General features: G+C 34.0%; 2 protein-coding genes across 17 annotated transcripts; both read left to right on the top strand.

Moving 5' to 3' along the window:
• The first annotated feature begins 595 nt into the window (after window positions 1-595).
• On the top strand, window positions 596-5,138 carry LOC110928935. Of its 16 annotated transcripts, none has more exons than XR_002586745.2 (8): window positions 604-1,074; window positions 1,372-1,427; window positions 1,523-1,716; window positions 2,135-2,258; window positions 2,516-2,661; window positions 2,740-2,802; window positions 3,446-3,889; window positions 4,303-5,138. XR_002586745.2 is itself a non-coding variant. In XM_035988525.1 (8 exons), the coding sequence occupies exons 4-8, from the start codon at window positions 1,699-1,701 to the stop codon at window positions 3,554-3,556; spliced, it is 462 nt and encodes a 153-aa protein (XP_035844418.1). In that variant the 5' UTR covers window positions 604-909; window positions 1,016-1,074; window positions 1,372-1,427; window positions 1,523-1,698; the 3' UTR covers window positions 3,557-5,138. The 16 variants fall into 16 exon arrangements, 12 of the variants coding, with proteins under 12 accessions (XP_022027697.1, XP_035844425.1, XP_035844418.1 ...); XR_002586744.2 differs by having other exon boundaries at window positions 4,299-5,138; XM_035988525.1 differs by having other exon boundaries at window positions 604-909; window positions 1,016-1,074; window positions 3,446-5,138.
• A 113-nt stretch (window positions 5,139-5,251) lies between these two features.
• On the top strand, window positions 5,252-15,463 carry LOC110931439 (WAT1-related protein At1g68170). The gene is made up of 9 exons (XM_022174833.2): window positions 5,252-5,588; window positions 5,738-5,805; window positions 9,719-9,912; window positions 12,468-12,530; window positions 12,619-12,735; window positions 13,989-14,253; window positions 14,622-14,780; window positions 14,874-15,022; window positions 15,146-15,463. The coding sequence occupies exons 1-9, from the start codon at window positions 5,252-5,254 to the stop codon at window positions 15,393-15,395; spliced, it is 1,602 nt and encodes a 533-aa protein (XP_022030525.2). The 3' UTR covers window positions 15,396-15,463.
• Window positions 15,464-16,657: the final 1,194 nt, after the last annotated feature.

Genomic DNA, 16,657 nt, shown 5'->3' with positions numbered 1-16,657 from the left:
ACTAGTACCAAAACCGGTATTTTCGGTATCGGTTAGCACCGAGCTCATCCCTACATCTTAAACTGAAAAAAATAAATCATTAAAAGTTGAAGAAAATCAACAAAATAAAGTTGTACGATACTTTTATTGTTCGTACGGTACATGTGATTAGGGATGAACAAATGGTACCGGGTAGCAGTACCGAATTTCCCCAACTAAAAGATTTTCAATATCAATTAGGTACCGACTATTGGCGTTTTCGGTACAAGGATGATGTCGTTTTTTACCTTCATGTACCGATACCGAACAGGATCGTACTGATATTTTTGATACCAGTATTAGTACAGTACCAATTGACATCAAGTTTGACCCAACCCATAATACTAAAAAAATCATTAAAGTTAAGAAAAATTTAAAAATGTATGAAAATTACTTAGTATTATAATATTAAAATAATAAAAGTATTAAAAAAACTATATATATATCTCTACTATAATAAAGCAAAGTATTTGTGGGTGAGGTGTCATCACCACAGCCTCTCTCCTTATCTCTTTCCTAGTTGTCAATCTCACAAACCTCTCCCTTTATTTTCATGGTACGTGTCGATCTCTGAGAAATTTTCGTTTTTTTAAACCCTAAATGGCAAAATGTGTTTTGGATCTCTCCCAAAGTTCCATTATGCTTTTGAATTCACATTTTGAAATCCCCAGTTGTTTCTTCCTCTTCACAAAATTTTTAAAATTCAAATTTTTTACCTTCATCTCTCCTCAGAGAACACTGGCGATTTTTAAACTCGGTGTATATGTTCCTGGGATACAGATATCAAAAGCATCGTAGGAGATCTGGGGTGTGGTATCGGTGTCTAGGGTTGGCGAATCGACTTTTCCGGCGAAGTTGGTTAGGGTTCAGGCCGAGATTCCGGCAACACAGGTAAGTCAATGCCTCGGTTTTGTTTAGATTGGTGGCATATGGCCATTTTTTGGCTAGATATGGTGTTAACACTGGTCTGAATCAGTGAAGAAACTTATTGAGATAGGGTAAAGTTCATCGATGATGGTTGTAGGGGTAAACGTCAAGAACAATCCAACGATTGAGGTATGCAAGTTGATGTCCCTATATTTTGTCTCGGAGAACTGACCTTAATTTGTGTTCTGAAATAAAATTGAAACTGGTTTGTGCTCTGAAATACAATTTGTGTTTGTGATTTTTGTTGTTACTAGCCTTAATTTCACCTGTTCTAATCTTTGCTTTTTATCATCTTTTTCTTTTCTCAAATATTGAATTTTTGGGTTTACCCACATGATTAGTGAAACTGGATTAGTGAAATAAGGTGTGGTTCTTTCTATGATATGTTTTAAATTTTCTTTCTTACGTATGGGTTTCTTGATGCAGACCAAGCGTTTGTTTAAATGTCTCAATGAAAGTTTGGATGGAACATCATCAAAAAGGTATGTTGCATTCTTGAATACTGCCTCACGTATATTGTTTGATTAGACCATTCATACTCTGTAGTTTCTCTTAGAATTTTTGGGTTAAAGGGCAGGTTTCAAGTTCAAACCATTTGGGCTGCATTGCTTTGGCGAATCAAAACAACGAGCAAGAGAATTGTTTTTTGTGAAGATGTTTTCAGATTAAAAAATGTGAGAACTTGAAGAAAGTCAACTTTGAGAGTAGGGTAATTATGCCGGTTTTGGATTGAACATCGTCACTAGATGCCGTATGAAACTGGATCGGCTGGTAATTTCTTTTATAAATTGGTTGGATTATTGGTTTTTATGTTGTAATTTTATGGTAATTGGTGGTTGACTGATGATGCTTCTGTTATTGACAATTTAAGTTTATTGCATGCATGTGATCCCAATTGTGATTTTGTTGATTTATATGGATATGTAATGTAGAAAAAAATAGGGTATTTTGTTCTAAATGGTTAATTTCCATGAACATCCTGTTTAATTTGAGTGTTTTTAATCTTAAATGTTTGTGAACAATGTATGATCAATCTTAAATTAATGTTTACTGGTCTGCAGTTATTTTATTTGTAGGGTTTTAAGGATCATTATATTTAATTTGCTTTTATGATCTTGATCTGTCTTTAATATGATTTTTCTTTGTCATATATGGATTTTGACCTGATTTTCTTTTAATTAAACCGTAGGTTCTTACGAATGGTATAGAGGTAAAGTTACGAAGGAACGCGCTTAGTGTGATTGAAGCTCCTACTGGTAATGAAGATGATGATTTTGAGCTTGAAAACGGTCAGTCGAATGGCTCTGATATGGGTCAGTGTTGCTTTCGTATTTAACTCATAATTTACTATTCGAATTTCATAATTTCGGTTTCTAAATTCTCATTTGTGCAAGTATGAACTAATATTTGAAACCAGGAGGGTGGCAAAGTAGTTAATTTGCATCATAATTTTGATGTTGTTGAATCTTTTTTTACATTGGATACTTTATATATCTTTATAACTCTATTATGCATTGCATAAGGACCCGCCGCCTACAGAAACTAATTGTGTTTGTGACCATGTTTTCAACATCTGATGATACTAAAAAGGTGCATCGATCAAGGCTCCGCCTGCGTAAATCAACAACAGGGTCACCACGTAACAAGACCGTTGGTCGGTCTCTACATCATGACTCACAATCTAAGGCCTCCTTTACTACTTCTCGTGGGTCCGTGGTATGTTAACTTTATTCCTTCATTCCAAACAAATAGTAGTATGTTGATTTTGACAAATTTAAAATGTAATTTATGCAGAAGATTGATCTGAGAAAGCTAGAGATGGCTGCCTTGCGGAGATATTTGCTACACTTTAATCTTGTGAGTAACATTATGGTACCAAAAAAGTGTATATTGTGTATGTGTGTATATGTATAGGGGTGTTCATTTCAAAACCAATAATATCTTAGGGTGCAGATGTTGGTGGGTAGTAGGAATGAGTCGGTTTACGTGTTGGCGGAGTGTTGGAGGACTTTAAGCCCGAATTCTTGTCGCGCGTGTTTGGATAATACGTCGTCGTCGATCGCGAATGGTTGTCGTGGTCTGAGGGTCGTGTGATGAATACGAGGTGTTTGATGAAGTATTCGGATACTCTGTTAATAGAGGCAACAATTATGCATGCTACTAAATCACATTATATAACAAACGTCCTGTTGGACTCTAACCCACCTTCAACTTCGGTCCTCCATGTCTAAGCTTTGTAACCCAAATCAGAGAATCATCTTGCTAATAATTGAATGTTATGTGGTAATGACCGACAGATGTAGGTCATGATAACTTGGAAACTGAAACTGTAGCTAAGAACGTACGCAAAATGTTATATAGTATAATTGTTTTTTTGTTTGTTTCTTTTATTGTTAACTACAATTGGGTTTGGCTGGATAATCACATTCATATTATGCTCAATTTTTATGAGTAGTTGATGAATTGTATATGATTATAATTCTAAAATTTATATGTGCAGAAGAGGTTGATGTTCTCATGTACTTGCCACAAAAGAGAAGAGAGCATCATACGGGAAAAATATATGATTATAACCCCAAAAGATGATAAAGATAAACAATTTTGCGCCTGAACTGAAACGCTACCACCTACCAGAGGCAGAGTCACGTAGCCGACCCAGAGCTGTTTCAACCCGAACCGACTCGGACCCGTTTCAACTCGACAAAATTGCCCCTTGATGTACAATCTCTATTTTTAAAAAAGAAACATTTTTTAACCAACCCGACCTGACTCGAAACCTGTTCTGACCCGGACCTGTTTCAACCCGAACCCGTTCTCACAATACTTTATCTCATAATACTGCCACACGTTCTGTTCTTCACATAATCATGTAGTGTCTTTATGTCATAGCATAATGGAGGGATAAGCTCACTCAACTTCTATCCAAAAGGAACTGGGCTTAACGGTAATATAAGCACTTTCTTTGACCATTTCAAATACGAATTCTTTTGCTTATGACATCAGAAATTTTCATTCTATGTGGTTTTTGGGACTGAAATACCAGCAATTTGCATCTTCTACTGAAATGACCATAAAATGTTAGCAATAATATTTGGAAGTTATGGTAAAGTCAAGGTTGGGTAACGGGTCAAAAACAAGTAATTCTTTGACCCGACCGACCCGAAACCCGTTCTGACCCGGACCAAAACAACCCTTTTTTATAATTGACCTGTTTTGACCCGAACCCGTTTTGACCTGAACCCATTTTGATCCATGACCCGACCCGTTTGCCAGGTCTACATGTAATTGTGATCATTTATACATACAGATGCTTTAATGGCAATTGTTTTAAATTTACTTCTCTGTGGTCAAAGGCAGGTCAGGCTCGACTCGGCTCAGACACACCACTTTGAGTGCACCACCTAGGTGCACAGGCGCAGTGAATTAGTTTGAAAACCCGAAAAACAAAGCTCTAAAACAACTTAAAATGATCTAAACTAGCTAGAGGGGGCAGTTCTGACCCAAAGTCTTTGAGATGGGTCATTTTGGGTTATTTATACAATAGAATGGGTGGGTTTGAGTAAAGTAATTTAAGTAAAAGGGTTGAAATGGGTTAATTAAAAAAACAAGGAAGGTAACTACGGGTCAATACGGGTTGAACATTTTCAAGGAACGGTTCTTTAGGGTTGAGCATCATCAACAACGGGTTAATGAAATCTGAGACGCTCCGGCACAAACCTCTGCCGTCTCATCCGCCACAAACCACCACCGTCTCCGACGTCTTCTCCGGCACAAACCCCCACCGTCTCCGAAGTCTCCTCCGGCACAAACCCCCACTGTCTTCATCATCATACACCCTACCAACTCCAGCGTTTCTCCGATACCTTCATAGCAGCAACTGCAGCGGTACTCCACTCGAATTAATGTCATTCTTTCATATAATTATCTGTCAAATTATACAGATCTATTGTTAATTTTATGTACCAATACTGTATCAATCTGGATTACGGAATTATGGATGTTCTTACTGAAAATACGTATAGGATTAGGGATTTTACAATCGTTTGAATTGATTATTTTGACGGTAATAGTGAACATCGGCAATTTTAATTTCATGCGATTAGTTGTTTTCATTTGTAATTTGTTATTAGTTGATAAACAGCCTTGTAGGAATGTTTTTTATTATGTGATTATTAAGGCATTATTAAGCTAAATACATTTGTTACAGTAATCTGTTACTACACAGATTTAGAGTTGTTTTAGGCAACGATCAAATTTGTTTGGTGAATTATTATTGTATCTGAACTGGTTAGTGCACAAATAATCAATGGAAGATTATTCTAAGTATTCACATAGTCCTGCGCATCTAGCGGTTGCGCAACGAGACCATGCCGCGCTTAAGAAACTTATCGCTACTCTACCGCGGTTGGCGAAAGCCGGTGCGGTTAACACGGAGGATGAATCGGTAGCTGCTGAGCTTGATGCGTATACAGTTTCGGCTGTGATCGACTGTCGTGATGTTCCGGGTCGAGAAACGCCGCTTCATCTTGCTGTTCGGATCAAGGATCCGATCTCGGCGGATATTTTCATGGCTGCTGGTGCGGCATTACCAGCCTCTTGCGTGGACGAAGTGGTGTTGGAGGCTTATGTGTATTGTCGCGTCGGTATGTCACTATATTTGACCTTTGACGCCTTGTTATTTGACATCGAATAATGCCCCTGATAGCGGTATGAAATAACTTCTCTTGTAACTAAGGTAAACAAGTGTCTGCATTGTTCTATGTGATTAAGTGTTGGTTTATTTATTTGACAGTGGAACCTGATGACTTGAAATTCACCAAAATAAAGGAAGGTGTGTATATGAGTAGTTGTGCTATTTACGTATGTTTTGGTATTATCATATTAGTAATAGTAATAGTAATCATCCAAAAAAAAAAAAAGACCCGACCCGACCCGAAACCCGTTCTGACCCGGACCCGTTCTGACCCAGACCCGTTCTGACCTGGACCCGTTTCGACCCGATCCAAAACAACCCTTTTTTATAATTGACCCGTTTTGACCCGAACCCGTTCTGACCCGAACCCGTTTTAACCCATGACCCGACCCGACCCGACCCAACCCGTTTGCCAGGTCTAGAACTAGCCTACAACAAGTCCAAAACAGCTTAAAGTAGCCTAAAACACCTAAATATGTCCTGAATAACACGTGTGCCTTGCTTTTTAAATGTCTAGGTGATAGGCTCACCCTCTCATTATGACAATTTCAATTGTTTAAAATTTAACTAGATATGCCATTGAGCATTTTCCAATTTTAACAATACTCTAAATGCTGGTTATTTCGATGTTTAGAGAATTATGCATTGATTCTTTCTACTTAGACTGTTCGCCTCTTGCTTTTTTTCTCTTTGTTCTTTTGCTTTTGTCTTTGTAGTCCAGCTTTTCGCTGGTTTGTATCTATTTAAAAAAAATCAATTGTTTAAAGATAATATGCAGATTCATTTCTAACAGTTTTCATCATTAATGACCAAAAGTTGATTCATGGGAAAAATACGTTGGAAATATTTTAATCTTGACTTATATCATAACTATTAATACTGCTTATATAAGTTTAATAATATATTAGTGGCATTTCATAACTTTTAATATCCTTAATAATATATTACTAACATTAAGGGTAGTGTTTTGTTTAGTTAATTCGTGCGCATTTGTGAATCATTGTGTTGGTTCACTAGCTAGCGCATCTCATAATTACCAAGTAATTGGTTGTATCATATGTCACGATTACGCGAGGCTAAGATTCTTTTTCCCACCTTATTTATTTCACCCTTTTGTACTCTATTTCTTAATTAAAAAAAGTTAATTATAAAAATAGCAATGGTGTTAACTTCAATTTTTTTATTATTTATTACTGTTTTCTTTTCATTTCAAAATATTATATAACAAAATTATAAATTACATTTGATGTTGCGTGACCCGTGCAATTTCTATTACTTATTGCCATATTGAAGTAAATGCCTTAAATAATTCAATTTCTGTTTTTTTTTTCTTCTTGGTAAGGTTTGTCAAACATGGGTCTGATATCAGGTTAGAAATCATAAAAAAAAATACTTTTATAGATATAGATTTTTTTAACACAACCCATAACCCGTGAAGCTCACGGATATATAACCTAGTTATTATAATATAAAAAGCACTATTCATAAGTTTGTATTATTAATATATATGATAACTAGCAAAAACACCCCACGCTACGCGTCGGGAATTTGTTTCCTTAGCCCCCGTCCCGCGCTAAGTAGTAAGCAAACATCGACGGGGGCTAAGCAAACATCCAAAGCAAAAAATGCAAATTTATACTATACGTGACGTAAGCAAAAATGCAAATTTATACTATACGTGACGTAAAGCATAGTCAAAGACGTACAAACTCAAATTTAACCAAAACGATTAATTATATATTTATACTAGTAGATCATAGACATAATTTTAAAAGTGACAAATATGACTTATTTAATGAAGAAAATTTATAAAAACTGTTTGATATTTAATATTTAATTAACTAGTGTTTTTCAATGACGCGCGTTGCGCGAAAGGCATTGGTGTTTTCGACCGACATCATCCTGCAACTCTTCTTTTAACTGTTTCACTTCTTGCAAAGACTGAACGTAGACCCTAACTCTTGTTTCACCACTTAATCACTGTAAAAATTACAGGATTCATGTTTGGGGCATGGGTTGACACGTGGACTTCGAGCCTCCCCGCTGGTGAGTTAGGTAGATTTCGAAGAGGGCGAGCTTGTCAAACGGCTTCCGCTCCTTGCCCCGGAACTCGATGTTGGCCACCGCCACCCGGTTTTCGTGACTTATATCACCACCTGAGACGCTATCGTAGTAGGCTTTAAAACGGTCGAGCTTCGGTCGTAGCTCGCGCCACTTGTGTTGGCACGCGTTTAAATTGTGCCGGTCGTTCCCCACGTTGTGCCGATAGCTAGCGAAGGCTTCCGGCCAGTAACGGGTCTCACCGGGTTGGCGGCCCTTCATCGCGTTGTGCCGGTATCAAGTGTGGGTAGCGGGTTCGGGTAGGTGGAGTGAAGGGTTGGGGTAGCGATGTGGACAGGAGTTGGGGTTGGGGAGTTTTATAGTGACTTGCTAAACGGTTATTTTTTAAAATTTTAACCTAGCCGCTATGGCCTAGCCAACCAAGCCAATGAGAGCCGGCCACGGAGGACCTAGCGCCAAACGGTTATTTTTTAAAATTTAAACCTAGCCGCTATTGCCTAGCCAACCCAGCCAATGGGAGCCGGCCACGGAGGACCGCTAGGCATGCCCAACGCCCGGGCTGAAACTCCCACCCAAGGGCGACGCCGAAACCCAAACTCACCCGGGGTGGTGACTTGGGCATTTGTACCCAAACCACGGCCCAACCCTCGCCCCATACCTCATAGTCTAATAAATGAATATAAAGTATTGCTCAATATTAAAATTTTAACCTAGCCGCTATGGCCTAACCAACCAAGCCAATGAGAGCCGGCCACGGAGGACCTAGCGCCAAACGGGTATTTTTTAAAATTTAAACGTAGCCGCTATGGCTTAGCCAATGAGAGCCGGCCACGGAGGACCGCTAGGCATGCCCAACGTCTGGGCTGAAACTCCAGCTCAAGGGGCGACGCCGAAACCCAAATCCACCCGGGGTGGTGACTTGAGCATTTGTACCCAAACCACGACCCAATCATCGCCCCATGCCTTATAATCTAATAAATAAATATAAGATATATCACATAATAAATAAAGGATTAAAAAATGAAAACTGATTGACACTGTTCATTCAGTTTTCATTTTATCATATAGTAATAATAATAATAATAATTTTTAAAACACTGTCATAAAGTCATGATGCTAACCATCAAACCCCACCATCAATAAAAACACACAGCTTTAATCCAATTGAAAAGTAAAGAAATAACAATATTGTAATTGTGGAGAGTTCAAATGAGAATAAATTTTTTGTAAGAAGAAAAAAGAAGAAATTTTAACCAATAAGAATGCTTTATTTTACTTCATTTAATATAAGTATTTAATGATACTATAAGGGTACATTGGTAAATCTACATAGGTCATTAATTTCTAGTCTTCCTTTTTAATAGCTAACTACATTAAATTTTTTGTAACTTAACTTCAAAATATATATTTTTCCAAAAAAATAAAGTAAAATAATTTAAAGTGTAGGATAAATCACGAGTTGTGTAGGATAAATTACGAGTTGTGTAGGATAAATTTCAACGTGTAGGATAAATTTCGAAATATGTAAGATAACTTTTGATGTGTATAGGCAAAAAAAGTTATTGTGGAGGATACTAGTCTTTATGACAATTAATTAGTTAAAAATGATAATAAATGAGATAAGTGAAAAAACTATTTAATGTTTTACAAAATTACCCTTTGTTCTTTTTCTTCTCAATTAAATTTTCTTCTCAAATGAACCTTCCCCTATTGTAATTAAGTTTCAAATCATGGATAAATGTTATACTGTAACTAAGATCCTACCATAATTGTTATATAAGAATAATTTGTATTATTAATATTTAGGATAATAATATATAGGATAATAGTATAAGTCTCTATATCTCTCTCCCAATAAATTCATATTTGCTATTGCGTGACACTTAATTAACTCTTTTATATTGTTTTTTGGCTTATAAATGCAAAATGCCTTGGTACCTTAATAACCTTAGTATTAATGTGGTATAAAGGAAAAGGTTTTCTGTTTTATCAGGTTTTGTTCTGAACTGATTTTTATAGAAACTACTGAAATCGGCGAAGATGCAAAGGTTGAAGGCAACATTGTGTATGGTGGCAGCCAAGTTTTCCGTAGCAGCATTCACAATTTCGTATAAATTGGCCGCAAATGATGGCATGAATATGAAAGTTTTAATTACCTATCGTTACTTATTTGCTTCCATTCTCATTCTTCCTCTAGCTCTATTTCTTGAAAGGTAAGTGGTGATTGATTCTAGCAATTTCTCAATCTTTTTATGGGTATGTTTGGTATGGAGTTTTTAAGAAATTTTAAACTTAAAAAAAAAGTTAATACTTAATAAAAAATCTTATTTGATTGAAGGAATTTGAAACTTTAGTTAAAAGCTTGAAGGCTTTTGGTTGAACGCTCCTAATAGTAATGTTTAGGAGGAGCTACAAGCTTTTAGAAAAAAAAACTATTTTAACCTCTAAATATAATGAACTTTTTTATGAACCACCTTTTTAGATTTTTTATACATTTTAGTTAATAATTATTTTTTAATACACTTTTGTCACTCTATTTTAATAATTATTTTCTTAATAATTATTTTTTAGTACACCTCCGTCACTTTATTAAAATAATTATTTCCATAATAATGATTGATGTGTTTTATTTTTTTTATACATTTTATGAGTATCTAGTGCTCAACCCTACTTAATAATTATTTTTTATTTCACAATCATTTCCTTAAATTTATATTTATTTAATTGTTTTTAACATGTTTTAAAATTGATTATTATTTAATTATTTTATATTAAAATGTTATTTTAGAAAATAATAAGTTCTAACAAAAAATGTTTTTCCTTTTTATTTTAACAAGAGCAAGAGGAAACGAAATCATGTTATGTCCAATTTGTTTATTAAATTTTGTTAAAAGTTACAGCTACTCTGTGATACACCAAAATATATATCTAAAAGCTACAGCTATAGCTACCAGTTACCAGCTACTTTTGACAAAGATACCTAGTATATGTTATTTTTTGAGTTAGCCTATTTTATATTGATCAAATTGAGAAAAACATTAGGTTTTGTGAAAAATGTCCATTAGAGAGGTCTTGGCTATTTGTTCTACAATCACTCGACAACTGTGATGTACTATGCCACATAAAAATATGAAATTTTAAAAATTATACTATGTAAAAAAATAATTATATATGTATTGAAATATGTTTCTTTAATTATTGATTACAATTAACTTTTTTTTTTATTATTGATTACATTTAACTTTTTTTCTGTAACGTTTTACAATCAATATTTTTATTATGCTTTAAAAGATTTTGCAAAAACAATCATGATTATATTTATGACGTTCTTAAATCATTAATTTGTTATAACCATTAATTTTAGAAGCACCTGAAATCATACCTTTAAAATCATTTTTGGAATATGTGGAGCCCCTCACTTTTTCCTAATATAATTTACAATAACATTCATTTTATAGTCCAATCATCTTCATGTTCTTGAACGAATTCAACCTCTTAACCACCCACCAATGTTTGTTAATCCAATATGGCATTTTTATAATTCTGTTCCATATATACTTTGTCGCAAGTGTAGTGATGCTATCACACTTTTGCCTTCTGTCACTTCATTCTGATTTCATATTTATATTTATATATTATTAATTTGTAACACAATTTGGCTTAAGAGGATTGTACACTTTGCATAAGTTGTTTATTGTGCTATTGTTATCTATACTTTATGTTTATTTGGTAGTACACTTTCATCTATTTATATATATTTCAATACTATAAATTAGTAAGTTATATGTGCAAATAGGGTTCTATGCTTGGGGAGTTTATCAAAAATATTTTGATTTTTTACTTTTAGTCCTAAGGTATTTGATAAATTACTTTTAATCCAAACTATTTGAATTTTTTACTTTTAACTCAAAACTTTTCATCTTTTAGAGTTTAACCTTACAACTTTTTTTAGTTTCAACTTTGGTCCTCTATAGTTTTCATATTTTGCAAATTTTTCATTTTACGCTTCGCTCTAGATTTTGCCCGTTGTCACCGCGCAAAGTGTGTGTGGTTCAACATTTTTACGTTTCGTTCTAAATTTTTCGAGTTAACACGACCAACGTTTCTACGTCGTCTATTTCTGTTTGACAAGTTCGTCATAACATGCGGGTCCTAGATCGACTTAATTATTATTTTCTATGTTTTACGTTTCTATCTAATTGCTTCATATTAACACGCCGCAAATTCAGTGTTGGTGGTCGCTCACGGTGATGTGACATTGATACTATTTGACACAGTTTACGCCCCCACCGCAACGCGGGGGTTCTTAACAGATGAATGAAAGATCATAGTTGGGCGGAAATCTTAAAATCCTATATTTTACATTTAAATAAACATTTCAAAGTTTTTCTTTAAAATGATCACTAAAAGCAAAAAAAAAAAAAAAAAAAAAAAAAAAAAAAAAAAAAAAAAAAAACAGAGGGGCCAGAGACCCACCCAACCCTAATATATGAAGCTCCGCTAGTGGAACCAACATACCTCGGTATAATTATCTACCTCTTGGATCATTAATTTTATCAATTATTTCTTCACTATTGCCTATTATACATACATTCTCTAACCATTTTATTCAAGAATTAAAATGAGTGCGTTGCGATAATTAAATGTAATGAGGGACATAATTGCAAACAGTGAAGTTTGTTTTTAAGAATTAAAAACATGTCGTACATGTAGAATATTCGATGTATAATTTGCTATGGTTGTGAACTTGCCATTGTAAATACTGCAGAAACAAAAGGCCAAAGCTAACATGGATGATACTCTTCCAAGCTTTTATTTGTGCGACTTTCGCGTATGTCCTCAACCTAAATGTAATTATAAATATTATCCAGAATATAAATTTAATTTGATGCTTACTTTTGAAAGTTCTAATAATGTAGGGGGCCGATGGCGCAAAATATGTATAGTAAAAGCTTGGTTCTAACATCTACAACGTTTACTGCGGCTTTTACCAATCTTATTCCTCCATTAACCTTCATCATAGCTGTTCTACTCAGGTATACTTGTTAAAAGCAATTGTTTTTTCAATAATTCAACACTAGTTATGTACTTATGTGTATGTTTACAAAGGAATTAAATTATATACTAAAAAATACTTTTTATATAAATTATGCATTAAATACATATATTAACAATAAATTACACATGATTAAAACCAAAAAACAACTCATACTAGCTTGACTTCAAGCTTGACTTAAATTCATTAGGATTCGGCTTTTATTGAGTTACAAATCAATATTTATATATCACAATCATAAAAAATACTTTTTATATAAATTATGCATTAAATACATATATTAACAATAAATTACACATGATTAAAACCAAAAAACAACTCATACTAGCTTGACTTCAAGCTTGACTTAAATTCATTAGGATTCGGCTTTTATTGAGTTACAAATCAATATTTATATATCACAATCATAAGACCACACGGTTAGTGACGGATCCAAGAATTATTTGCTGGGAGCGGGGATATTGTGTTCAATCATATTTTCAAGTGGTGCGGTCGAGTTTTTTGTCTAAAATATAAACTAAATATTTTTTCTCAAGCGATGCGGCCGCCCACCTTGGCCAAAGGGTGGGTCCGTCCTTGCACACTGTGTTCGGCGTGAAGAGGAGGAGAAGATATGCGCCTAAATATTGATCTCTCACAACTCCAAGCAGATATGCGCCTAAATATAATTCAACTGAGCTCGAGCTTTTTATGACTTGTTAGTTCATTGAGTCGACTCGGGGATAAATAAAACTATTCCAAAAATACTGATCTCTCACAACTCCAAGCAGATATACGCCTTAAAAACATTGCTATAGTGATTTATTTATACTTAATATTTATAAGACAATAATCACGTGGATTTGTGTTTAGTCATTTTTATAATTGATGGAAAATATCTCTATTAGGTTTTTTATTAAGTTTATTGATCTTATGAATGCAAAACATTTTGTCTCAATAACGTTACTTCGCAGATGATAATTAGGCAAAACATACATGTTAGTTTAACTGTAGTTCCTATACTCGCCCCAGTAATCATACATGTTATTTCATTTGACTTGCTAAAACGTAGACCAAAACAATGTCGTCGATATGAATCTATGTTTGTGAAACTATATACTTATGTGATATAAATATTTTTAGTGTGTTTACATACATAAATATAGGAGAAGACAGTTCATATATTTTCACTTTCTTATTGTAAAAGTAATATTTCTAATTTAAAGTAATTAACTGATAAACTTGAAATGAAAGGTTGGAGAAGGTTGAAATAGGTACAATTAGTGGAAAAGCAAAGGTTTTCGGAACCCTTGTAGGGGTTGGAGGGGCAATGGTTCTAACTTTTTACAAAGGTCATCAACTCAATATTGGGTCAACCCATTTCAACCTTTTACATAATGGCCAACGCATGGGTGGACATGTGGCTGCAACCCACAAGAATTCTACTCATGATCATATCTTTGGCTCTATATTGGCATTGGGTTATTCTCTTTCTATTGCCCTTTATTACATCTTTCAGGTTAGTTCTCATCATTCACACAAACAATAAAGTTGAAAAACCCATAACAAGATTGCCTATCGGAATTGGTTATGTTATGTTTAGTGTTTGATTTTCGATAATTTTAGAAAACAAAAGACATTTGTTATTTTATATTTTTTAAACGTCAAACTCACACATACTTCACCCTTATCATGAGACACGAAACACTTAAACACATTTTTTTTTTCACCTAGATTCATGATATAGTATACACCGGTTATGTTTTGGCTTCAATTATTATTTTATAGAAGATTCCACATTAAATTCACTATGTTTAAAAGTAAATTAGAAATCAATCTAAATTAAATGTTGATTATATTTTGATGTTGTGAACTTTTAAAATACAGAGAAAATTAAGTGCAAATTATCCTTGTCATTACTCGAACACATTTTTGTCTAGTGTGTTTGGGTTCATACAGTCCCTCGTGTATGCTGTTCCAACCGAGAGCTCTTTGAGTCAATGGAAGCTTGGTTCGAAATTTAGACTATTCTCAGCTATTTTTCAGGTAATTCCTTATCATGTATGTGGTTGGCTTAACTTGATCGTTTGGTATCATACTCGAAGATATTGAATTACTAGTTAAGTATATGTATCACAGGGAATGTGTTCGCTTGGAACAATTTTTTTTGTCACCGCAGCTGTACATCTGCAAGGTCCACTATTCGTGTCAACTTTCAACCCGTTGGTGCTTGTTTTTGTGGCAATAGCTGGTTTTCTTCTACTTGATGAAAAGTTGTATGTTGGAAGGTAAGTGAACAAAATACACCATTAAAAATCGTTGTGTTAAACACCCATTATTTTTGTTGAATGTATTTACTCTACGAAATCGTGATCAAACAATAAAATAAAACACTGATGTTATATATGCAGTCTCTTAGGATCTCTAATAATTATAGTGGGGTTGTATTTGGTGCTATGGGGCAAAGGTAGAGAGACTAAGAGGCTGACGCCTCCAGGAAGCTCAAAAGATGGGAATGTTGTGTCGAAAACCAACGCCAATACGACAACTCTCGAGAATGTGTCCGTGGCTCCAACTTCTTTCTCGGCTAAAATTGATGAAGGAGATACAAATTCTCAAATGGAAAAGAATAAAGAGAAAGAAATTGTTGAGGAAGTGTGAAGGCTCCAATGGTGCTTACATGTTTGGGTTTTTTATAGCTTAACTAATTTCAAACAATACAATAATGGCCGCTAGTAACTTTTGTTGGATGGTTTTAATAGTTATTTTAGATGAACTCTTTAACCATAAATATGAATCATAATTTGTGGCTATTACCTATATAGATTGCTTTGATTGGTTGTAACAATACTGAGATCTGAATATGATATTTAGAGGGTGTTTGGGTTGAGTTTTGAAAATAGATTATGCGTTTTGAATAATCAGAATCAGATAATTAACTGTAACAACACGTGATGTTGAAAGATAGTGTTTGGATTTGATTATGTTGCTTGATATCACAATAATCAGATAATCAACTATTTGAGTGTTTGGCAAATATATATTTAAAAAAATAAACAAGTGAAAATCCTTTTCTAAACACAAATAATCAATTTTTTGGAAAACTGCGTTTTGTTGCAGTAGGTGAGAGCTGCTTATAGAAAACTGCGTTTTGTAACTTTCTAAACGCAAATAATCAATGTTTTAATTTTTTTTTACCCAAACACTCAAAACTGATTATTTACGATTCCAAAACCTAATAATCTAAAAATCTCCTTCAAAACTCAACCCCAAACACTCTCTTACAAGATTAATAGAGGATAATCTAATTGATATATCTATTTAGATAAATAATTTTCTTCAATCTTAAACTACTAATCTTATTTGTAACTATAAAAATACCTGCTTCTTTTTTTGTGATGAGTTTATCATAGTTTCACTGTATGTGGGAATGAGTTTTACTTTGGTCGTTGAGATAATGTTTTATTTTCTAGTTCTTTGAGAACATTTAGTTTCAGGATGGTAATAGGGAGATTATTAGGAGATTTTTTAGTAAATGGGAAAATATATGTAACTTTTTGCGCAACATTTATGTACATATATGTTGAGACAAGGGATTTATAAAAAGCTCGAAAGAAATGAAGTTTTTTAGAGGGATGTGATCTCAAGGTACATTTAAGCACTGGCGGATCCATGTTTTTTAAGCACTGGCGGATCCATGTTTTTTTATGGGTTCCTTTTTTTGGGTGATCAAATTTTTACGACCATACGTCATAATTTTTGGGTCGGGTAAGGTCACGACTTGCGGAACATAATAAAGACCTAAATTTCATATCAAATTTAACTAACTAAAATTGCATAAGACCTAAAGTTCATATCAAATAACTATTGTATAAAAACCACAAATCACAACAAACAAGTTCATATCAAATTTCATCATGTAC

Source organism: Helianthus annuus, chromosome 3 (genome assembly GCF_002127325.2).
Source record: "Helianthus annuus cultivar XRQ/B chromosome 3, HanXRQr2.0-SUNRISE, whole genome shotgun sequence".
Classification (NCBI taxonomy): Eukaryota; Viridiplantae; Streptophyta; class Magnoliopsida; order Asterales; family Asteraceae; genus Helianthus; species Helianthus annuus.
The sequence above is the reverse complement of the archived record's forward strand: the minus strand, read 5'-3'. Positions and strand labels throughout refer to the sequence as shown.